We start from the raw sequence: 24,196 nt of genomic DNA on the forward strand, positions 1-24,196 counted from the left end.
CAAAGGTCCAAATACATGAGAGTTGCATGCTTCAACCTCTGCTAAGTATCACACTTACCCACTACTCTTTACAGACGCCTGGGCCCAGACCCCACAGGAGGGTCCGATTCCACAGCCCTGTGTGGGGGACTCTGGGATACTACGTTAAAGTGATTTGCTAGGGTCACAGCCTGGGTTATACAGCCTTCTTTCACACCATACCACTATGTCTTTCTAAAGAAAACGAGTTTAAAGCAAAATTCTATCAATTATCCAATATTTAAGGCATTCTGAGAAGTCCCCTAACTATACAACCTTTCCTAATAAATTGGCTGCTGCTGAAGATTAAGTCCAGGCCCCTTGTGATCTCTAGGCTTTCATGCCTACACTGAGTCTGAGGGATCAGGGGCTGGTTAAGGAAGAGCCTGGGGGCCGAAGCAGTCTCTCTCCACTAGTCTGAAAGATAGTTTTTCCACAAGGGGGACACTGCAGACTACAGTTCTAGTGATGAGGCTGGTGCTCCTGCCCTGTTCCCCAGGGACTAAGGGGCAGGCAGGGTAAGGTCCTATAAAGACTAGGAATGAGCCGCCCTAGTCATTGTATTCTAGGGCATCCAACCTCACTGAACAGATGACTATGCCTTCATCTAATGAATGGTCCTATTAACATGCCAACTGGGGCAACTTTTACTATCACATTAAAACCCCACGTTTCTTGAAGGCACAAACAAAACACACTGGATGAGATTAAATCTCACTGCACTGAATCTGGAGTCACATTGTGCTGCCACATGATCAGTTTTATAATCATTCTTCCTTCCCGAGTCTTGCCCAAGCAAATGGATCACAAATAAGCACGCTGCGTTAAAATTACATTACAACCTGCCTCTTATTATTGAATAATTTGGCAAATAGTATGCCTTAGTATCATGTGTGGGCTGTTACTCAGGGATCCCACATTTCTCCTAAGCCCTCTTGTCTATTCTCATATCTCACCTGAACACGTGAGCCAAGCTGACCAGCATGAGGGTCCCCCACTGCTCACCTTTAGCTGGTGCCAAATGGCAACAGTCCTGACCCTCAGGAATGACATGTGTGATGGGGAAGATTATTGGACTTGCAAATAAAAACCAAGTTCAGATCCCCAGGAACGGTAAAAACAAAACAAAACACACTAGACCTCATACATGTTCATATACATATTTATATATATTTCATGTACAAAGTTACATTCCGAACCCCAGGGATTCCATAATAGAAATAAATACTGAAATAACTACATTGCTAAATGAGCTCTTTGCTCATAGAAATGAAGCTCAGCCTCTAAGAGACAGCAAGTGGGACATTCTAGAACCCATTTTTCAGATTATAGAGGCAAGTAAAATTCTGATAGAATGTCTTGGACAAAAAACGAATTTGGAACATAAAATGGTTAAGATATATTCAAATAGAGAAATGTATGACAAAATTAATAAAACTTAATCTTTTAAGAGAAAAGACAGACATTTAGTGTTACAGAATAGCATAACCCTGTTAGAAAAGCATTTATGATTTCCACATTTAATTTTCTCTTCTACTCTTCCGCTGTTACAAAGTGGGACCAAATGAGTCCCTTTCTGAACATGATCAATTAAGAAGAGCCCTAAATCTGGTTGAGTCCTTTGGTAACGGTCATAATACTCACAAGGAAATAAATATTCAGTTCCATGGCATTTGCAAGACACATGTTCTTTAGGACAGTTAATATTATGAGACATCTGTTTTATTTTGTTACTAAGGCAGCCTATGTTAAAGGGTCTCATCTCAAATGTAGGAAGACCTTTACAAGAAATGAACAATACAGTAACTGAAAGAATTGATTTTAACCTTTTCTATGCAAACACAATCTGAAAAGTTATGTGCTGCATATTGTGCTCAAAATGTTTTATACTCTCCACAAGCTGCAATTAAGAGATTCATTCCTATTTTTAAAATTTAGATCCACATGGGTTAGAGAAAAATACTCTCAAAAGTGAGTTCCTAGAGAATATTATCCCTTTGCCTCACAGAGATTTTAACCTGCATTTAAGAGTAAGTGTTAGGTTGAGGCATATGATATTGTCGCTTTTGCAGATCAGCAATGGTTGAACATTGGCAATTTCATATGGTTCAACCTTGCACATGACTCAAGTGTAAAAAAAGGAGAAACCTTCAAGTATCCCTTATTTCTTCCAATAGGGGTACACTTTTTTTGTACGGTGAGATCAACCCAAAGTACGCAAGCCTCTTCTCTCCCTTGATGTGGTAGTTACAGGCAGTTACATTCCTTTGCTGCTTGTGAGAAGCTTACATTTTGGCATTTTCTTCCAAAAATTACCACGTTGACCAAAGTAAACATTACAAGAATATGAACTTGTTATTGGGGGAAAGGGGAAGTGAAGCAATCTGTAGAAAATATTTAACTGAAATTACAAACATAAGGACAAGCCTTTAAAGCAAATTATATAGGCATTTTTGTCCTCTCTCTGGTCCCTGCAGTTAATTAACAGGGCCACAGATAATCTGATATCTTTAGATAAAACAACTACACACCTATATTACTTAAGTTAAAGCCAGTAAGTTCAAAAAAAGCAATTACAACCATTTGACATGTTTGTATTTTTCATCTTTAACTCCTGATCTCCTAAATTACATTCAGTCATACAAACATGGCTGAACAACAGCAAATGGGATCTGACTCTGGGATGTTTACTTCTTGGGATTAAAATTCCCAAACACTTTGGTGTCTCTTTCTTGTGAATCTATACAACATTTCCAATAAATGTTTAATAATGATTTTTTAAAAGATATTGCCAAAAATGGCTCAGATTTAAGATGAAATAAAAACATAGCAAACAAGCTATGGAAAAGTAGCCTACGTTTTGGTGCCCTGCAAAAAAGTGACTAAGTAGCTCAAGCAAAAAATTATTCTTTTAATACAGCTTTTACCAAAACAGTTTTAATACATGAGTGGCTACAATTTTATTGTGTACACAATGTGCTTATAGTCACATGTGGCCCAATGGATCCAAATGCCTCCTCTGGCTCATGAAATCCCATGTACTTCACAATCTAGCCTAATCATGTATATGCATAAAAGCCACTGGTATACTTTTTACAGACATCTTTGTATAATAGTCCAGAAAAAAAAAAAATCAGTGGTACTTAAGAATGCTTAGACAATTTGACATCTACGTTTGCTTTCTTTTCTTTTCAGTAGTCCTTCTGATGATTGGGGGCCTTTATCCCATAGGTTTATACTGTTAAAACAGTACATAAAATTACATTTAGCTTTGCTTCGGCCCGGCGCGGGGGCTCACACCTGTAATTCAAGCACTTCGGGAGGCCAAGGCAGGTAGATCATCTGAGGTCAGGAGTTTGAGACCAGCCTGGCCAATGTGGTGAAACCCTGTCTCTACTAAAAATACAAAAATTAGCTGGGCAGGGTGGCACACACCTGTAATCCCAGCTACTTGGGAGGCTGAGGCAGGAGAACTACTTGAACCTGAGAGGTGGAGGTTGCAGTGAGCTGAGATCGCACCACTGCATTCCAGCCTGGGCAACAGAGCCAGACTCCGTCTCAAAAAAAAAAAAAAATCATATTTAGCTTTGCCTAGAGTAATAGATAAAAAAGGGTAAATCACACATTTTCAAGAAGCTTGAGAGGGAAAAAATTGCAGCATCGCGGTTTTAAAAAACTTATTAAGCAAGAAAATCAGTGAAATCCAGACTTTAATCTATTTTTTGCTTGTTTGTCTGTTTTGAGACAGGGTCTTGCTCCGTCACCCAGGCTGGAGTGCAGTGGTGCTATCAAGGCTCACTGCAACCTCCACCTCCTGGGCCCAGGTCATCCTCCCACCTCAGCCTCCCAAGTAGCTGGGACTACAGGCATGTGCCACCACACCCGGTTAATTTATTTTGGTTTTTTTTTGGTAGAGACAGGGTTTCGCCATGTTGCCCAGGCTGGTATTGAACTCCTGGGCTCAAGCAATCCATCTGCCTCAGCCTCCTAAAGTGTTGGGATTACAGGCGTGAGCCACCATGCCCAACCTATTTTTTTTTTTTAATGGGCATTGTGAATGAAAATATGTAATGTCAACCTTTACTTTATGGTATCTTAGGTTTGTCTTCTTCCCCTTCATAGTTTTCCCCTTTGAGGATAACCCTTCAAGCTCAAAAGGGCACAAAAGCTAAAATGTTATTCACGTACAAAATACCAAGTATATAGCTGTTCTGCAGTTTGATACAGAACAAAAGAAAATAACTTTTCTAATTAAATCCCTCATTCTGTACTTAGGCCAGACTCCATCCCCACTACAGTTTTACTTGTATTAACAGGTTAAGAGCAATCTAGGAACATTTGGCAAACAAGTACATTTTTCACATGGAAAAAACTCAATCAACATCACCATTCTCTGGTACAAGAAATACAAAACACATTTCCTTTAAAAAATCCTCCCAGTGCTGAAGTATCTTCTAAGCTTCCCAGAGTATGTTCTAAGCTTTATAAATAATAAATCTTTCAGACATGTCTGTATGAAAATGAGACTGGTCTCAAAAAAAGCCCATCAGAATATTCAGAGAAGTAGGCCTCATAAACTTTAGAGCTCTAATAAGTCAGAAACAGGAAACGGTTATTTAAATAGTGTAGTCTTAATTTCTTTAATATAAAACCCCCCCAAATCTGATGAAAACAAAGTTTTATATACCATATAAACAAGATTTGTCAGATTTGAAAGTGAAAGTTAAAGTAATTTACAGTTAGCTTTTAACCCTCTCGGGACATTTAGATACATCCTGATAATCCATCTTGTATTAGTGTGTGTCAATTTTACAATACACTGGGGAAAACTCAGCTATTGTATTTAATGGTACAGTTTCATTTATCAAGTGTTTCCCATTAATTCCATTATTAGTGACAGCTAACAAGTGACCCCATCAAATGAAGTGAATGACATTAGACTGTGGCAGAGTAAACCACATCTGGATTGCTTTCTATAATTCACCAGTTTGCAGGAAGTAAACATTCTTTGATTTGTTCATAATATACTGAAGTTACCTATAACACTGGTGCAGTAACACAGCTAGTTCCTCTGTATTGTTATGGTAGAACGGATTTTGTAATATAAAGTTAACAGGAAAAAATGCTCACACATTATGTGGTGAAACTTATCTCACAAAAGAGCATTAAATAAAAGGATAGAGGGAAAATAAACCATGCAGAAGAGGCGGCTTCCCCATCTCCACCTGTTTCCCATGGGCTCACTCACTGCCATACATCACTTGCCACACTATCAAGTGACTCCTTTCTGCTTTGGTGACAGAAGGTTCAAGTGGAAGATCCTCTCCAAGAAGTTCTGATTCTCCACCTTCATCACCTAGTGAATGATAAGAAGACTCAAGTTAGGCTGAACACATAAAATATAGAACGATGTGAGTCAGATGTAATGCTCGTGGTTAGTCCATGAACAAGATGCCCAAAACTTGTCTGACTTTCACTGGAGAGTAAATAGTAGAAGAAATACTATGAGTCAGAATCCTCACCCATATTCACCCAAGCCACTGCTTGACTTCAGAAAAGGTTAATTCATTTTTCAGACTGTATTTATAAAATCCAGTTCACTATACTACGTTAAAAAGCCACCCCAACATGTCTGCATACCGATGGTCCAGACATGGGAAGCTAAGAAGGCAATTCTGTGTTCATCCAAAATGAAGAGTCTACTCTCACTTATTTTAAACTAAGAACTGAGAATAGTGTTATAAAATGCGTGAGCACAGGTACAGAGCAAACTAACTAAACCCAAATAACTCACACTTATTATCAATGACAGGTGTAATGTTCTCCAATTGAAGATAATTGACACAAGCATATGGAAATTAAAATAATTAGCCTGCAGCACTGCAGATGGCAGATTCACCAGCTACTGGGTTTTTCTTCCAATGATTTTCAAGTTTAGGATAGGTTACAAATTAACAGCGTATAATGGAAAAGGAGAAACAAAGAGGTTGGGGTAGCAGCCAAGATACAGGTTCTTCTGCATCATGGCTAAGTGAATGTGATCCATGGTGTCCTGATCAGACACTGGCTTCCAAGGCCCAGTCTGGGGTACACCACACTCCTCTCCATAAGACCCAGTGCAGGGCATACCATAATTCTCGATACAAGCTTGCATCAATTGTATCTGTTGTCACAGAGCAGGGTTATTTTGGCACAACCCAGTGAAAAGTTGTCTAGTGGGATGGATTCTTCAGCAGAATCCTAAAAACATACACACCACAGGACCTAAAGATATATTCCACTGATCTAACAGAATTTTGTAATGTGCCCCATGTGAATTTCAGCTGGACAAAAGAAAATATTGATACTGTTGACTAGAAACAACAGAAGAGAAAAAACCCTAAATATCTGCATTTTTCTCTGCAGGCCAAACTTTCCCTTACCCAGCCCTGTAATGGCCTTTTCACAGCAATATCAAACTAGAGAGAGGAGAACACTCAGTTCAAACTCCCATCTCTGAACTGAAACATACCCAGGTGGTTAGAAGGTAAAAAAATTAAGTTTGGCTCTTAAATTTTAAAAAATTTCAATGAAAAAAATTAACTGGCTGAGACAAAAGGCTGTCGCCATTTCTTTTCTGAGTTGTTCTGAAGATTTTACTTGTAAGAAAATTATCCTGTCTGCTAGGGTCTCTACAGCCTAAGTTTTAAGTTTAAATCATTAAAAATATGGGACTGTTAGAATCAATTTCTCACTGTTAAAATATTACAGGAAATGAAAAAGGAAATGGACCCCCAAAAAAGATCAAATTTGATTTTTTACAACAGTATATTCACTATTAAAATTAGCCTATGCTAAAGACAAGTCTGTTTTTCAGGCTGGAAATAACTAGAGATACTGCCAAACCTGGTTAAGCAATTTTTGTTCTATTTTCAGGATCCACAATGGAAGGAATTTTTAGTGGAAATGGAAAAACCACACAGAGATTTTATTAACAAACTCCTCAGTACGGTTCCAACTGACATACTGCACTCCAACACAAAGTTACAAAAATCACCCCAGCCAAGTGGAGTCCCTAACAACTCCTCTCATAAAAGGGAATTCAACAATAGTCAATTATTCAAAACACTTTGAAATGACTCCATTCCTGCTGACATCCCTGGAATCAATTTCTAAAGTTAACACTAACAGCCTTCCCCTCTTAAAAGTGTCAACAAACTTTTTGCATCAGATATTGGTGACACTAATCACATTTGTCACATTGTCATTTAAATGACCCTAATTTTTTTTATTCCTTTACAGAATTCATATCTAAAGTATTTGTTACTGATCTACAACACTATTATATTCTCTCAAACTACCTACTGCCTTATGTCTGGGAACTTTTTGAAGCACTGAGATTTTAAGCGAGTCCAAGGGATCAATTTATTTATAGCAAATAAGCTGGGTGCGGTGCCTCATGCCTGTAATCCCAGCACTTTGGGAGGCTGAGGCAGGCGGACTGTTTGAGGCCAGGAGTTCAAGACCAGCCTGGCCAACATGGTGAAACCCTGTCTCTACTAAAAATACAAAAATTAACCAGGCGTGGTGGCACATGCCTGAAATCCCAGCTACTCGGGAGGCTGAGGCATGAGAATTGCTTGAAACCGGGAGGTGGAGGTTGCAGTGAGCCAAGATTGTGCCACTGCACTCCAGCCTGGGTGACAGAGTGTGAGACTCTGTCTCAAAAAAGAAAAATTATAGCAAATAAATAAACATATTTGTACAGTGTCTTACAATTTACAAAGCACTACTCTTTCACGAGCATCAGTTCTCCATGTTTTCTTTGTACCTCTCTGGCCATTCCTTCTCAGATCCCTCCATAAGCTCTAATGATCTTTAAATGGAGTATGAATTCAGGGTTCTATCCTGGAACCTTTCCTTTTTCTTTCTTTTCTTTTTTTGAGATGGAGTCTCACTCTGTCACCCAGGCTGGAGTGCAGTGGTGTGATCTCGGCTCACTGCAACCTCCACCTCCCGGGTTCAAGCGATTCTCCTGCCTCAGCCTCCTGAATAGCTGGGATTACAGGTACACGGCATCACGCTCAGCTAATTTTTGTATTTTTATTAGAGACTCGGTTTAGCCACTGGAACCTTTTCTTTTAGCTCCTTGGGCGAACTCACCAACCCTCATGGCTTTTAGTACCACTCCATGCTGACAGCCCCCAAATCCCTCCCTCCTAAGATAGAGGACCTGTATATTCAGAAGCCCAGTGGAAATTTCCCACCTAAATCACCACTATGCTCTTCAAGATCAACATGATCAGCACTGGACTCCTCTTTCCATCCCTCCAGACCTGCTTCTCCTGTTGACAGTCCTGAGCTCTATGGCCCATTCTCTCCTTCCCCACATTCCCATCATGCTTCTTATCTGTTCACACTGTTACTACCTTTCTTGGGCATTCACTTGTTCCCAACTCATTTCCCTAGGTCTAGTCTTGAACCTCCAGTCCATCCTTCACACAACTCTAATCACATTGCTCCTATAGTTCTCTTTTGCTTGAAAGATAAAGTACAATCTTCTTAATCTGGTATGTAAAGGCCTCCCATACTCCAGTCCCTCCCTCCCTTTTGACAACAAATTCATACTTTCTTCTACTCCACACTCTTGTCATTTTAAAATAGTTTTTCTTCCATTAAGATGGTTTCATATCTCTAAACCTTTGGCCAAGCTATTCTCTTACCTCGGAGTGCCAACCCCTGGTCCTCCCCACCCCATTCCCCAACCTGACCCTTTGTGCTAAGACTATGCAGTGCTGAGTCACCTCAAGCATCATTTCTTGACTTCCTTCTCTCCCTACCCTTGGAAAGAACTGACTACTCACCAGAAGAGCATCAGTAACATTTTAATTTATTAACATGTCTCTATCTCTGCACTGTTCTATAATCTATTAGACGAAGGCTTTGTCTGATTTGTTTCTGTATCTCCAGTTTAAGAATGACAGGTACACAGTAGGTGCTCAATTAATGTTTGTTAGGTGAGAAAATGAACAAATGAAGTTGTTTAAGAAATATTTTTATTTCTCCATTTTGACAGAAAACCGAGGCTCTAAGAGGTTGAATGACTTGTCCAAGGCCTTCTGACCCTAAATCCTCTGCTTTTCACATAAAACTTCACATTGACCACATCCTGCTATTTCTAATGCTCCTTTCAAACAAATACATTTTGGTATGAAAAGAAATACCAAGGGCCAGGTGCGGTGGCTCGGGCTTGTAATCCCAGCTGGAAGGCCGAGGCAGGCGGATCACTTGAGGTCAGGAGTTTGAGAATAGCCTGGCCAACATGGTGAAACCTTGTCTCTACTGAAAATACAGAAACTAGCCAGATGTGGTGGTGCATGTCTGTAATTCTAGCTACCTGGGGGGCTGAAGCAGGAGAATCACTTGAACCTGGAGGCAGAGACTGCAGTGAGCTGAGATCATGCCACTGCACTCCAGCCTGGGTGACAGAGTGAGACTTCATCTCAAAAAAAAAAAAAAAAAAAAAAGAAAGAAATACCAAAAAGAAAAAAACAACAAAAACCCACAAAATCCTTTCGTATGTAAAGAGCTCAAAGAGAACCTCTTATAAATCATTATCAGAGTGGTTTCTTATTTACTTTGGGACAAAACCCAAGTCATAGCACACAGTGCAAACTGAGCACCCAGAACCAATGACATACCCATTCGGAAGTCGATGTAGCCCTCTCCTCCACTGATGACAAGCATAGACTTCAAGGGCGTCTGACTACCAGGCTCCTGTGCAGATGGCCCTGCTTTGTCACCCGTCAGATCCGTGCCACTACTGCTACTTTGTGGGCTGATGACTTGACCTATTTTATACAGAAACAAAAGTGAATATTACTTATCACAGAAGGGAGGCTGTTTTTTTTTTTAAATATTTTTAGAGTTAAACAAAAAGGTAAATATATTCTAATAACCAAATACTGGGGAAGCTAGAAGGCTCTGCATGATCAGAAAACATTTACATGAAGGTTTTAAGAACCCGATTTGAGGTCAGGCATGGTGGCTCACACCTTCGAGAGGCCGAAGTGGGAGAATCACTTGAGGCCAGGAGATTGGGACCAGCCTGGCAAATATAGTAAGGCCTCATCTCTACCAAAAAAGTTAGCCGGGAATGGTGGTATGCGCCTGTAATCCTGGCTTCTTGGGAGGTTGAGGCAGAAAGATCACTTGAGCCCAGGAGTTCAGTGTTGCAGTGAGCTGTGATGCGCCACTGTACTCCAGCCTAGGCAACAGAGCAAGACCTTGCTTCTAAAAAACAAACAAACAAACAAACAAACAAAACCCAATTTGAAAATCTAAGTAAAGCAATTTTGTAACAAAGCAGGAATAGGCCCCAAATCCAATATGAGATATATGCATGGCAAGGTGGGTCTTAGCTGCCTGCTTCAAACTACTTTTTTTTTTTTTTTTTTTTTTTTTTGCGATGGAGTCTTGCTCTGTCGCCCAGGCTGGAGTGCAGTGGCACAATCTTGGCTCACTGCAACCTCCGCCTCCTGGGTTCAAGCGATTTACCTGCCTCAGCCTCCTGAGTGGCTGGGACTACAGGCACGTGCCACCATGCCCGGCTAACTTTTTCAGTAGAGACAGGGTTTCACCGTGTTAGCCAGGATGGTCTCAATCTCCTGACCTCATGATCTGCCTGCCTCGGGCCTCCCAAAGTGCTGGGAATACAGGCATGAGCCACTGCACCCGGCCCAAATTACTTTATTTATTTATTTTTGAGACAGAGTTTCGCTCTTGTGGCCCAGGTTAGAGTGCAATGGCGCGATCTCGGCTCACTGCAACCTTTGCCTCTGGGGTTCAAATGATTCTCTTGCCTCAGCCTCCCAAGTAGTTGCGATTACAGGTGCCTGCCACAACGCCTGGCTAATTTTTGTATTTTAGTAGAGATGGGGTTTCACCAAGTTGGTCAGGCTGGTCTCAAACTCCTGACCTCAAGTGATCCACCCACCTAGGCCTCCCAAAGTGCTGGGATTACAGGCATGAGACACTGTGCCTGGTCTCTTAAAAATTTTTAATGAAGTCTTGCTATGTTTGCCCAGGCTGGTCTCAAACTCCTGGGCTCAAGTGATCCTCCTGCCTTGACTTCCAAGTTGTGGAATTACAGGTGTGAGCCACCATGCACAGCCTACCTGCTTCAAACTATTATAGTCTAAATCTTTTGATCTGAGAAGACAGTGGAAAAGGTCTCTCCCTTGAAAAGGAATGTGCTTATTTGTGTAAGAGACTGAGAAAAGTCTTCAACTTAAGCCCTATGAGTTTGCATAGTCATAATTAACATTTAAATTTATTTCAAATCTATGGCTTTCCTCTCATATTTAAGGAAAGTACAGGTTATTTTTAATTTAGATTATGCAAACAAAATTACTAGTAAATGTGCTGTTTGTTCTAAAGCTTAAGTTCTAAGGTAGAATCCTTGAGTGTGAAATAATAGAAAGAGAGAAACCTTTAAATATTATTCACACTATGAACAAATGAGCAGTCTCTAAGCCAACCCTCTTAGCAAGATTTAATTGTGGGATATTTTTTTCCTTGTCAGAATCTGCTGTCCTTTGGTCAAACTACACAGACTGCGCCTCCAGGAGCTAGCTGGACAGCAATTAATGCGACACACTGTAACAAAATTAATGTATGTTGAAAGTGGATAGGATAGTCTGACGTATCCCCACAGGGATTCATTCATGCATTACTCAATTATACTTTGGAAGAAATCAAGCATGCCAGCAATGACTTCTGTTGGTAGACGAGTTAGTTCTGCCACAGAAGCAAGAGCACAGTGGTATTACTGATAAGGCCAACCAGAATGGTTTAATCTTTAGGGCCAACTGGCCTCGCAACAACCATGTTGCTAATTCCACTTTTAGATTTATACCCAACAAAAAATTCTTACACATGCACACAGGAAGGTCTGCTTCAGTATTGTTTTTAATAGTGAAAAAAGAAAGGGGAGAAGCCTAGAGGCCCATCAACAGAAGAATGAATAAAATGTAGCACTTTTATTCAGTTATAATACCAGTTAAATGAATAAACTAGATTTTTATGTATGAACATTGATAAATCTCAAAAAATGAGAAGCAAGTTGTAGAAGCATACATATAAAACACAACATTTAACGTGTAAAGTCCAAAACCACAAAACAATCATACATTGTTTACAAATACATTCAAACATAGTAAAAATACAAAAACAGGGGCAAGAGGATTTGCATCGACTTCAAGATAGTGGTTACCAATGGAGAGGAAAAGGAGAGGAGAATGGGATTGGAGAGGGATACAAAGGAGATTTAAAGGAAACTCTGTGATATTTCATTTTTTTTTAAGCAAGAGAAACACTGTTACCAGCAATCCCATTTCTAGGAAGGAAATGACTATACAAATATATAAAATGTACAAATGAGGTTTCAGAAAGCTCATTATCACTGTTGTTAAGAATAACTGAATAATTGCTTAGGGTACCATATGCCAGCCCTTGCCCCATGTACATATAATCATTTAATCTTTGGAAGACCCTTGGGAAAATAAGTATGATGAGTAATTTGACGTGTTAGCTCGATACCCAGATATTTGGTCAAACACCAGTCTAGATGTCATTGTGAGTCTTTTTTAGATGTGATTAACATTTAAAACAACAGACTTTGAGTAAAGCAGATTACACGCCACAGTGTGGGTGGGCCTCATTTAACCAGTTGAAAGCCTTAGAAGAAAAAGACTGAGGGATCCGGAGGAAAGAGAAATGTTGCCTCCAGACTGCTTTCAGATTTGGACTGCAACATCCACTCTTCCCAGGGTCTCCAGCCTGCCAGCCTGCCCTGCAGATTTCAGACCTGCTAGTCCCCACAATTGTGTGACCCAATTTCTTACAGTAACTCTCTCTTCATATGCACATACACATGCATCCTATTGGTTCTGTTTCTCTGAAGAACCCTGACTAATATACTACAGCACACAGTTAGTTGGTGGGGCAAAGTCAGATTTGAACTTCGTCTAGCTCCTAAACTTGCCTCTTATGGGAAAAAAAAATTCAAAACCTGTGTCCTGCTTACAGATGGTCAGTGACATCACTTAAGTATTGTCAATGGATAATTTGTCATTTTTCACTGGACATCATCACTTCCATCTTTTTTCTGGGTGGTGCTTTATAGCTCCCAGTAGCATTTTCATTAATTTTCATAACAAATGAAGTAGGCAGAGCAGATATTAATCACATCCACCTAGGAGTGAGGAAATGAGTCTCTGAGGTTAAGTGCCTTGCTCAAGGTTAGTGGCAGAGACACAGGGGCCAGACCCCCAGGCCTCCTAGTCCACTGCTTTTTCCTATTAAGCTGCTAAAGGTACCAGAGTGCATTCTCTCCTTCCTCCATGCAGCCTTGATGATAGAAGCTTCTTTCTAGTGATTTCTCTTATTAGGTCAAGACCATTTTTGGCAATCCACGATGATAAAATAATACTACTGCTTTTCAAAAGTAAGCAAGTCTCCTAAAGAAAAATCAGCAAATTTATCTTTGGAGGTGGGAGAGATATTCCAAAGTAACTTCATTCAAGTATCCCTATAGCACCTTATTCACACCTCCATTACAGAACTTCCTTCGTATATATTGAAATTACCTGCAATTCGAGTACTTAGCCTTAGACTATTAGGTAGTGGAACCAAGAGATGACAGAAGAGAGACAATTACACGGAACATCTCAACAGAATAATCTAACATACCTGGGACTGCCACAAAGAATTTCACAGCATCCCGGTGCCCATGGAAGCAAAGCTGTGCATGTGCCATTGAACAATAGGGTATAAATGTCCCTGGAGTCACTTTATCGCTGTTTTCATCACCATATACACGGATTACACTTCCAGGACGATTTCCTGGTACACCTGAGGTTTTATTTGCTGCAACAGAAAAACCAAATACCAAATATTTTCCCCTAGAAAACAGTAATGAATGTAAGAGGTTACTGGTTAATCCTTATGATATTATCTAAAAGCTACAGCCAGTTGAGATAAAACAAGGATGGCAATGCCAATTCAAGACAAAGCTGGGAAAAAAAGAGATACAGCATGCTAGTTATTTTTAAGTACCTCAGTAAATGGAGTAGGGGATTTTGCCAGTCTAGCAATAAGTAAGCTTATTTTTTAAACACATCTATTCATTTAAAAAATAATTTTAGTTAAAAAAAAAAAAAATTTGAATCTTAGTTGTTTCTTGTTTTGTTTTTAATGCCCATGTTAGAAAACTAACCATTATACAGTTTAAAGTAAATGGGTATATTTGCAAATAAAGTCTTTCTTTATAGTTTATCTTCTGATTTTTCTCCCTCACAGTAAGAATATTTCCCTTGAGGGGGTTGGTAAAAAGCTGTGCTTACAAGAATCCAGCCACTACAATAGAGCAGCTTTTATTGATACCAGACTGATGGTGTGTTGCGTACTGTAAAAGACCAGACTCACAAAACATCCCCATTCCATGGGCAAGTAAGTAAATGAAAGAAATATGATCGGTAACAAGAGTAAACGATGTAAATTAATGACAGCTTTAAGAGATGTTTCATGTTTATACTGGAAGGAAAACAAAGTCTGAAAGAAAGTTCAGCTGCAACAAAAGATGATAAATAGACTAAGCTGCTGAGCAGTTTGGTGGCCATGTAACAAACATTAAAAAAAAAAAAAAAAGACACCTGCTGCGATGCAGTGACTGCAAGTGGATAACATTTAGGAACATTCAAGAGGGTATTCTAGAGGAGTGGTAACAGCCTTACAGTGGCTATTAGAAGCCAGGAAGAAGAGTTTGGTTCAGAATCTGCACTTACCCCTCAGCCCCAGTAAACGTCCCTGGTGGAGGATTACGGCTAAAGTGAGAAAGGAGGAAAGGGGACATGGAGAGGTGCATGACAGGGAGGAGAGAATTACTGTGAGCCACCACTCTCAGCGTCTTCTATCTGGTAAACCTGGTGCTCAAAGCCCCTAACGAAAATAACAAGATCCCACTTGGCATAATACCAAGTAATACATAAAGTTCTTCCCAAGGCTTCTATTAGAATCTCTGCTGAAAAATGAAAATCTGATTTATGGTGTTTTTTTTAAAAATAATAAAGCAATTTTAGTGAATCTGAATCAAAACACTAAGAACTTAATGTGCAGCATTTCCTAAATGCTAAAATTTCTCCTTTATTTCTCTGTGTGTGTGTGTGTTTTAAAAAACAAATCCTGTTCCAATAACTATGCTAAAATGAAGCTCTTACAAATAACTGAAATGAACTCTAGGGGATCCTGGAATCTCTTAGGATATAAGGAGGGGTCTAAATATGATTTATAAGTAACTGCAGAAAAGACAGGTGGGATTGAAACCTTGCTTTCTTTTAAAGGCTTCCGAAATACCTTCTAGTCTTTCTCCCTCCTCTGGCCTGAAAAAAGGTATGGTGATTTTGAAGTGTATATGTATTAATGTATTTTATAGACTTACAGTATTTGCTTTTAAACCATTCCCTGCCATGAATTTTGCAACATAAAAACATTTACTTAATGGATGATTAATGTAATGGAACATCATATGAGAAACACACAAGGTATATTTTATTCATAAAAACAATAAATCACATTCTTTTAAAATAGAAGATAGATGGAAAGGCTTGCTGAACTCCTGAGAAACTTCTTCCACAACTTTTTTTAAACCTCAAATAAGACAAATGGAATATACTAAACTATCTGCTAAGGAGATATGAAAAACCAAGATGAATGCTAGGTAGTGTTTTTGGGTAATGGTATAATAAGGCTTAAGAAAAATGGACTTTAACTTTTATTTCAAAGATGAAATAGGACTGTGATTCCTGAACTGTGAAAATGTTTTCACAATGAAAAACTTTTAATTATGAGTATTGGTCTTGATACATGAAAACTTATTTTCCTCGAATTTATAAGTTTCATTGAGTGAAGTAACTATAGCTAGATCTTTGCCATCACTGATTTTCTGAGCTAACACAGATTTGAATTTCAGACATAACTATTTCCTATAATTCTCCTATTTGTCCCATGGCAGTTATCTAAAAATATACTTACTTTCTGTCAATGGGATGGAGATAATGACACCATTTCCTGTCCCCACCCACAAACGATTACAAGACACCATAAGAGCTGTAATTCTCACAAAAGAGAAGCCCAGTTTTCCAGTACCTGTAAAGAAAGGAAGGAACACGTTATTGAGAAACTAAAGCAGACAGTGTGTTACATTCCAAGTTCCTTAGAAGTAGCAGGATTACAAAAAAAAAAAAAAAAAAAAGAAAGAAAGAAAGTAGTAGTAGCAGGATTGATACAACACAGAGGAAATGTGACTAGAGCTAGATGGATGTTTCCTGAAGGTTCACATCAAAGTAAGCTCATATTGGGGCTTATTGTCTATCTGACAATTCAGGGTTAATGGAAAAAGAAAAGCCTAAAAGTGGGTAACATAACATTATTAGTTAGAAGAAAAGTACACAGGAAATAGGGTACATCAGGAACTGTGACACAGGATTTACTTAGGGAACTGTAAAACCAAACCAACACATAAAACAAAAAACCCCAACAGAAAACAGTGAAACTGGCAGGGCACGGTGGCTCACTCCTGTAGATCCTACAAGGTGGGATGACTGCTTGATCCCAGGAGTTTGAGACCAACCTGGGCAACAGACCTCACCTCTACAAAAAGTACAAAAATTAGCCAGGCATGGTGGCACATGCCTGTAGTCCCAGCTATGTGGGAGGCTGAGGTGGGAGGGTCACTTGAGCGCAGGAGTTTGAGGCTGCTGTGAACTGTGATCCAACCACTGCACTCCAGCCTGTGTGACGGACCAAGACTTTGTCTCTAAAAACAAACAAACCCAGATAAATCAAGTGTCCTTTGATCTTATAAGCTGAAAAAGTTCTGGTTTCCCTTAAGTTTTCTTTGCACAGATAAAAATCTTTGTAAACAAAATCTATACTTTTCCCCTCATTTATATATTTAGGTTCTAAAGCAGTTTAAACATTTTAAGTATTATACACAAATAATTTAGGGAGAACAAATGCATTTTTGTATTTCAAGTTAATTTTTACAACTGATCTTATTTTCAGTGACTTGAAAGACAAATTTATTGAGCAGGTAATACATTTAAGAAAGACAACACTAGTACTCATAAGCTCTACTTACAAGAACTGAGGGCATGATCGCTGAATCACAGTGTTAGAAGGAGGCTTAATTACCATTCAGCCTAACCTAGGAACCTTTAACCTCCAGTCAAAGTAGATCCCTGAAATTAGTTTGTGTTTGCATGTGTATACATTCTAGGGAGAAGGTACATAGCTAGAAATAAGGTTTTCTGAGGGCAGTAACTCTAAATGGCTGAAAACCACTGATCCAGTTCAATCATTTTTCATGAAAGGAATCCTTTATGACATTTCTAATAATCATTATAACACTAGGTCAGGTGCTAAAGATAGAGCAGGGAACAAGACAATGATGGTCCCTGATCTTCACGGGGCTTAGGGTCTGTAGGGGAGAGATTATAAACAAGAATCACATAAGACTGGTACGATCACAATAATGATAAGCCCATGAAGAAAAAGTATGACAGGACCTAAATGGTCTCTCCTGATTATGACAGGTAGGCTATGACCTGAAAGCTAAGTAAGTAAAAAGGGACCAAGAAGAACTTCCCAGGTAGATGATACAGCAGCACATGTGAGGACCCTGAAATGGGAAGGAGCTTGCTGAGCTGTGGGTCGGTATGAGCAAGGAGAGTGTTTGAGAACATGTAAGGTCTCCTGGTCATGTCACCTCACCTAAAGGCAACAGTGGAGGTGTGTGAAGGTAATATCTGCACCTTGGTTACTAGGCAGAGAACAGACTGGGGTGGCAACAGGGAGCCCAGTTAGGAGGCCTGGGGGTAAAAGGATAGTGGTAGAGATAAAGAAGTAACTGATTTAATAGTTTTAGAGGCAGACTTGACAGTTCCCGGTGACAGATTAGATGTGGGAAATAAGAGAAGAGGAGTCCAAAATGATCCCAACTTTCCGTCAAGAACAATAAGGGGCCAGGTGCATTGGCTCATGCCTGTAACACCAGCACTTTGGGAGGCTGAGGTGGGCCAATCACTTGAGCCCAGGAGTTTAAGGCCAGCCTGGGCAACATAGTGAAACCTCATTTCTACAGGAAAAAAAAAAAAAGTAGCCAACATGATGGTGCAGGCCTGTCCAGCTACTGGGGAGGCTGAGGTGGGAGGATCACTTGAGCCCAGGAAGTCAAAGCTGCAGTGAGCCGTGATGGTGCCACTGCACTCCAGCCTAGGTGACAGAGTGAGACCCTGTCTTGGAAAAAAAGAAAAAAAAAAAAAAAAAGAACAAGGTAGATTGAAACATCTGTCTGACACTTTCAATGATAAAAGTTCACTACTCCTGAGAAAACTTAATTCATTGGTTCTACCCAGCATTTTAGACTATTTAAAAATAAAAACAAGGACTGGGTGAGGTGGCTGTGCCTACCTACAGTCCCAGCTACTCCGGAGGCTGAGGTGAGAGGATCGCTTGAGCCCAGGAGTTCAAGGCTATAGTGTGCTATGACTGAACCTGTGCATAGCCACTGCACTCCATCCTGGGCAACAAAGCAAGACCCCATTTCAATAAACAAATAGATAGATAAAATAAAACACCCTCTTTGACTGGTAAAGATAAAACGCGTTGGAAGCTTACCTAACATTTTGCTTACATAAGGCTCAATGTCCACATCCTGTAGATGTTGATAAGTGTGTGCATGATAGAGACGGAGCGTAGAATCCAAGCGAATGGAGACCCACACGCCATCCCCCACCCACGCAAGCTGTCGCACTTGGCTCTCCTTCCTGGGATGTGCATCAAAAGATTTCTAGGAGAGATTGTCCAATCACAAAGTTACTTTTGCTACATAGAATTTCATATTTAAAACTGTGCTAATTTGCACAAGTTAGCAGACTATTAAAAGAGAAGCCCAAATATTATATATTAAACATGATTACTCTTATATACACAATTGTTTTCATCCTGGAATGCAAAAATAAAGAACTAAGAATGGGATATTGGACTTGAGCACTATATAGGATATCACCTTATAACAGCAATACTAGCACATCCACACTATGTAACAGTGTTCAACAGAAAGATTTTATTTCTTTATTTTTTATTTTTGAGACAGAGTCTTTACTCTTGTCGCCCAGGCTGGAGTGCAATGGCGCAATCTCGGCTCACTGCAACCTCTCCTTCCTGGGTTCAGGCGGGACTATAGGCACACACCACCATGCCGGACTAATTTTTGTATTTTTAGTAGAGACAGGCTTTCATCATGTTGGCCAGGCTGGTCTCAAACTCCTGACCTCAAGTGATCTGCCCACCTCGGCCTTCCAAAGTGCTGGGATTACAAGCATGAGCCACCGCACCTGGCCTAACAGAAAGATTTTAATCTCCGGATTTTGTGTTGTTGCAGAGCCACTGTGTTGAAATAAGATCACAATTATAATTAATCAGGCTGGGCGCTGGTGGCTCACACCTGTAATCCCAGCACTTTGGAAGGCCGAGGTGGGAGGATCTCTTGAGCACAGGAGTTTGAGATCAGCCTGGGAAACATGGTGACACCCCAACTCTACTATAAATACAAAAATTAGCTGGGAATAGTGGTGCATGCCTGTATTCCCAGCTACTTGGGAGGCTGAGGTGGGAGGACTATTTGAGCCCAGGAGTTTGAGGCCAGTCTGGACAACATAGCAAGATGCCGTCTCTACAAATAAACTAAAGAAAAATTAGTCAGGTATAATGGTGTGTGCCTGTGATCTCAGCTACCTGGGAGGCTGAAGCAGGAGGCTTGCTAGAGCCCAGGAGTCTGAGGCTGCAGTGAGCTATGATTGCGCCCCTGTACTCTATCCTGGGTGACAGAGTGAGACCTTGTCTCAAAACAAACAAACAAAAATACCAAAATATAATTAACCTAAAAGGAACCCACACTGCTGTATATGTGTGTGAGGCACAGGCTGAGCATTCCCAATCCAAAAATCTGAAATCTGAAATGCTTTAAAATCTGAAAGCGTTTAAGTGCCGATATGATACCATAAGTCACGCTGAACACAGTATTTTTTTTACTGCACTAACGGTATATCATATTTTTCACTGTTATAAAGTATACAGGAAACATAAATAAATTTTATGTTTAGACTTTGGGTTCCATGCCCAAGATATTTCATTATTTATGTATATGCAAATATTCCAAAATCTGCAAAAAATCCAAAATCTGAAACACTTCTGGTCTCAAGCATTTTCAATAAGGGATATTCAACCTGTGTGTGGATAGATGGATGGATGGATGGATGGATGGATGGATGGATGGATAGACAGCCAGATAGCTAGCTAATTAGATAGATATAAATAGATATACAGATAAAGATAGATAGATAGACAGATAGATAGATAGATAGATAGAAAGAATAGATAGATAGATAGAATGGATATAAAAAACAAATACCAAATGGTTGACTTTGAGACTTCTAAGGAAAGAAATGTGATTTGGAGGAGGGTGAAGGAGAGCTTTCACCTTAAAATTTCCTGTATGCTTTTTGTCCCCCTAAACAATTAGAATGCATTTATGTATTGTGACCAAAAAAAAAGAAAAAAACCGTAAGAAAACAATGCTAGGCCGGACGCGGTGGCTCATGCCTGTAACCCCAGGACTTTGGGAGGCCAAGGTGGGCGGATCACGAGGTTGGGAGTTCGAGACCAGCCTGGCCAACATGGTGAAACCCCGCCTCTACTAAAAATACAAAAAAAATTAGCCGGCTGTGGTGGCGGGAGCCTGTAATCCCAGCTACTTTGGAGGCTGAGGCAGAAGAATTGCTTGAACCTGGGAGACGAAAGTTGCAGTGAGCCAAGAACGTGCCACTGCACTCCAGCCTGGGTGACAGAGCAAGACTCTGTCTCAGAAAAAAAAAAAGAAAAAAGAAAAAAAGAAAACAATGCTAGGAGGTTAGGAGGTTTTCATTTTTACAACAAATTCCCAGTGCAATGTTATTTCTGTCTGGGACACATATGTGGATGTGCCTGGATTACACGTGGGGAGGACAGGGAGGAATCCTCTTCTCAAACAATCCTCATATAACTAAACATAAAAAGAACCATGTATTCAAACAAAAACACATACATATCTCTGGATACATACACAGACACACATTTAAACATTCACCTATGAATCCTCTTTCCTTTTTTAAAAAGCCACTTTCTACCCTCACAGTCAAAACTGGCAAGAGAGTTAAGTAACACAGAAAGCTAAGATATTCAAATACATTACTCAAGTGCCCTAAAACACACAGATCCAGAAACAATTTCTAAAGAAGCTGAAAATAATTATAGTCTAATAGTCTTCGGATAATACAAATTCAATAAATACAGAAAACATAGGCTAATAACTTGCCTCTATTTTCATGGCCTTTGGCTGCACCACATAGATTTTGTTCCTATAGCCACACCAGACTTTGTCGTGTACCACAGTCATGCAACGGATGGAATGATGAGGCCGTCCAAGGTCTAAGAGGTGATAGTTTGACAAATCCCACTGCCCATCTTTAAAAAAAATAAAAGGTTATAGTAAATACATACCACCTGTTACTCAATTTCAACACAAGAAACATTTTATTTGTTGTATAATTAAATTTATTGAGGAAGCACTCAAAGTACCATGTACTAAGTATACCTTTTATTTGCAGCCTGGGTTCTTTTATTCCATAAGCTGCAAAGTTGGAAGAGACCCTCAAAGGTCATCTGCTTCAAAGTGCCACCCAGTACCTAGACCCCCTTTAAAACATGCTCACAAAAGCAGTGATGTGATGATAAATCAGTTACAAGTTATCTGTTTATCATAATATTTTTCGAATTAGAATGGACTTAAGGTTATTTTGGGAATAACGTCTCTCAGTCACGTGCATTTTGATGTATTTTCTTGGGTAGAAGTTGAGGGCAACTCATTGCTAACACTTTAGGAATTATGCATACTATATTTTCAGTGATACTAGAAATATGAAGGAGAACCAGTCATCAGAACCTCGCTTTGCTTTGTTAGCTTTTGTGAGCACACTGCCTCACAAAGCAGCCATTCTATTTTCAGACACCTTTAATTGAAAAATATTACCCACACCTAGCTAAAGTCTGTCTTTTTGTATGTAATCACCCACTCGTCTGCAGTCTTGCAGAGTGGAAACAAAAGAATAAATCCAGTACAAATTTCTTCATTACAGCCCTATGTCTCCTCTTTTCAAAACCAAGTATCTTTGGCATGTGCTCTGTACCTACCACAGTTTATAGACCCTTCATCCTAACTCTGTTTTGTTGATGTCCATTGAATATGCTGTCTTTATCTAGCCTAGTAGAGCAGGATTATCACCAGCCTTGTCTTTGAGGCTTAAGGCATTAAACTCATATTGAGTTTATAGTCAACCTTTAGGTAATTCTCACTCTTCAGACATGTCTCCCCATCGTGCTCTTCTGAACTCAAATGCAGGACTTTACATTGACACTTACTAAATGCATTTTACTTGTCTTATTCTGTCAATATTATTTTGAATTCAATTTACCAAAACATGCATTGTTTCATTTTTTTTCTAGGCTTTTCCACTTATTAGCTGAGTGGCCATGAAAAAGTTACCAAAATGCTCAGTGTTTCAGTTTCCTCATCTATAAAATGATGACCATGGAACTTTCTTAATAATTTACTGTAAAGATTAAACATAGATAAAGGGCTGAAAAAGGTAAAATGGAGCCCTCTCACTCTTTGATGATATGGAGTCATTAACCAGCAATTTTCAGGTACCAATCAATTACAAAAGCACCTAACTGTCATCTACTCCACATTTCCTCAGCCCAGAAAGATAGGAGATTTTGGGAAAAGCTTTTCTAAAATCCACATTCAGAGTATCTATGTTTCATAATATTTCCTAGATATACCAATCAAGTGGGTAGAAAATGATGTATCATTTTTGGTTGACACAAGTACCAAGGAGTTACGGAGGAATACATACTAAATTCCCTCAACTTAATTCATTTAAGGTAGGGTTTCTGATACCAACACCCCTCTATAGATGAAACAATGGTTTTAAAGGGGGAGAATATAAATAAGGTGACATGAAAATGATTAAATCTTACCCAATTAAAATTCTTTTAAAAAAAGTCCAAATGTTAAGTGGACACAAATTATTTTTAACACATAGGACATTAAAAAAACACCAAGTTTCTCCGAATTGCATAAGTATATGAATGAAAAACAAATGCCTCCCTATCACATTATTTAAAAGTACCGGCCGGGCACGGTGGCTCACGCCTGTAATCCCAGCACTTTGGGAAGCCAAAGCGGGCAGATCACAAGGTCAGGAGATCGAGACCATCCTGGCTAACACGGTGAAACCCTGTCTCTACTCAAAATACAAAAAAATTAGCTGGTCGTGGTGGCAGGCACCTGTAGTCCAGCTACTCGGGAGGCTGAGGCAGGAGAGTGGTGTGAACCCGGGAGGCGGAGCTTGCAGTGAGCTGAGATCGCGCCACTGCACTCCAGCCTGGGTGACAGAGCGAGACTGTCTCAAAAAATAAAATAAAATAAAAGCACCATAAAATGCCCATTGTGGTAAACACATTTTCCCTAAGGTATCTGTTAATGTATACCTCCATGCATGCACTAATATATTTACTGATGTTGTGTATTGTTAGTATTTATTCTTTAAACTGAGTATCATTTCTTTAAAACATAAACCAATCTACTTAAAAATGCTTTGCAAAGCAACAAATTAGTGTCCATGTTATACACACATCACCACTCACCCACTCCTCTGTGAAAGATTGCAAGGGTGCCGTCAGCCAGGGCTACTAACACGATTCCCTTCACGTGTCTGCAAACAGGAAAGGGGAGTTCAGAACTCTCCATTCAGGAATACAGAAGGGACCACATGCTACTGAACTAGTTCAGGGCCTCACAAAGGGCCAATCTATGATGAGTTAAGGAGCTGACACCTGAATATAAATGAACACACCACTTTCTTCACTGTGGATGTCCTGCTATGAAAAAATGTCAGCTGAACTAAATAAACAGTATGAATGGTATCTCAGTTATTTCACTTTCTGGCCCAAGGTTCTCTTCTCATCACAGATAATC

General features: G+C 39.6%; 1 protein-coding gene across 11 annotated transcripts in view; it reads right to left on the bottom strand.

The window, feature by feature from the left end:
* Positions 1-1,164: 1,164 nt before the first annotated feature.
* SPAG9 (sperm associated antigen 9) overlaps positions 1,165-24,196 on the bottom strand; it is a 158,257-nt gene continuing 135,225 nt past the window's right edge. For 7 of the 11 annotated variants that reach the window (XM_008970634.4, XM_034942481.3, XM_055101990.2 and 4 more), the window contains 8 exons: positions 23,866-23,933; positions 21,473-21,621; positions 18,736-18,907; positions 16,090-16,203; positions 14,844-14,882; positions 13,750-13,926; positions 9,699-9,848; positions 1,165-5,374 (listed from right to left, as the gene is read on the bottom strand). In XM_008970634.4, the coding sequence (XP_008968882.3) occupies positions 5,259-5,374; positions 9,699-9,848; positions 13,750-13,926; positions 14,844-14,882; positions 16,090-16,203; positions 18,736-18,907; positions 21,473-21,621; positions 23,866-23,933 (985 nt within the window). In that variant the 3' untranslated portion in view covers positions 1,165-5,258. The remainder of the gene's footprint in view (positions 5,375-9,698; positions 9,849-13,749; positions 13,927-14,843; positions 14,883-16,089; positions 16,204-18,735; positions 18,908-21,472; positions 21,622-23,865; positions 23,934-24,196) is intronic. The other 4 variants (XM_003817430.6, XM_003817431.5, XM_055101991.2 and 1 more) reach the window with 1 other exon arrangement.

Source organism: Pan paniscus, chromosome 19 (genome assembly GCF_029289425.2).
Source record: "Pan paniscus chromosome 19, NHGRI_mPanPan1-v2.0_pri, whole genome shotgun sequence".
Classification (NCBI taxonomy): domain Eukaryota; kingdom Metazoa; phylum Chordata; class Mammalia; order Primates; family Hominidae; genus Pan; species Pan paniscus.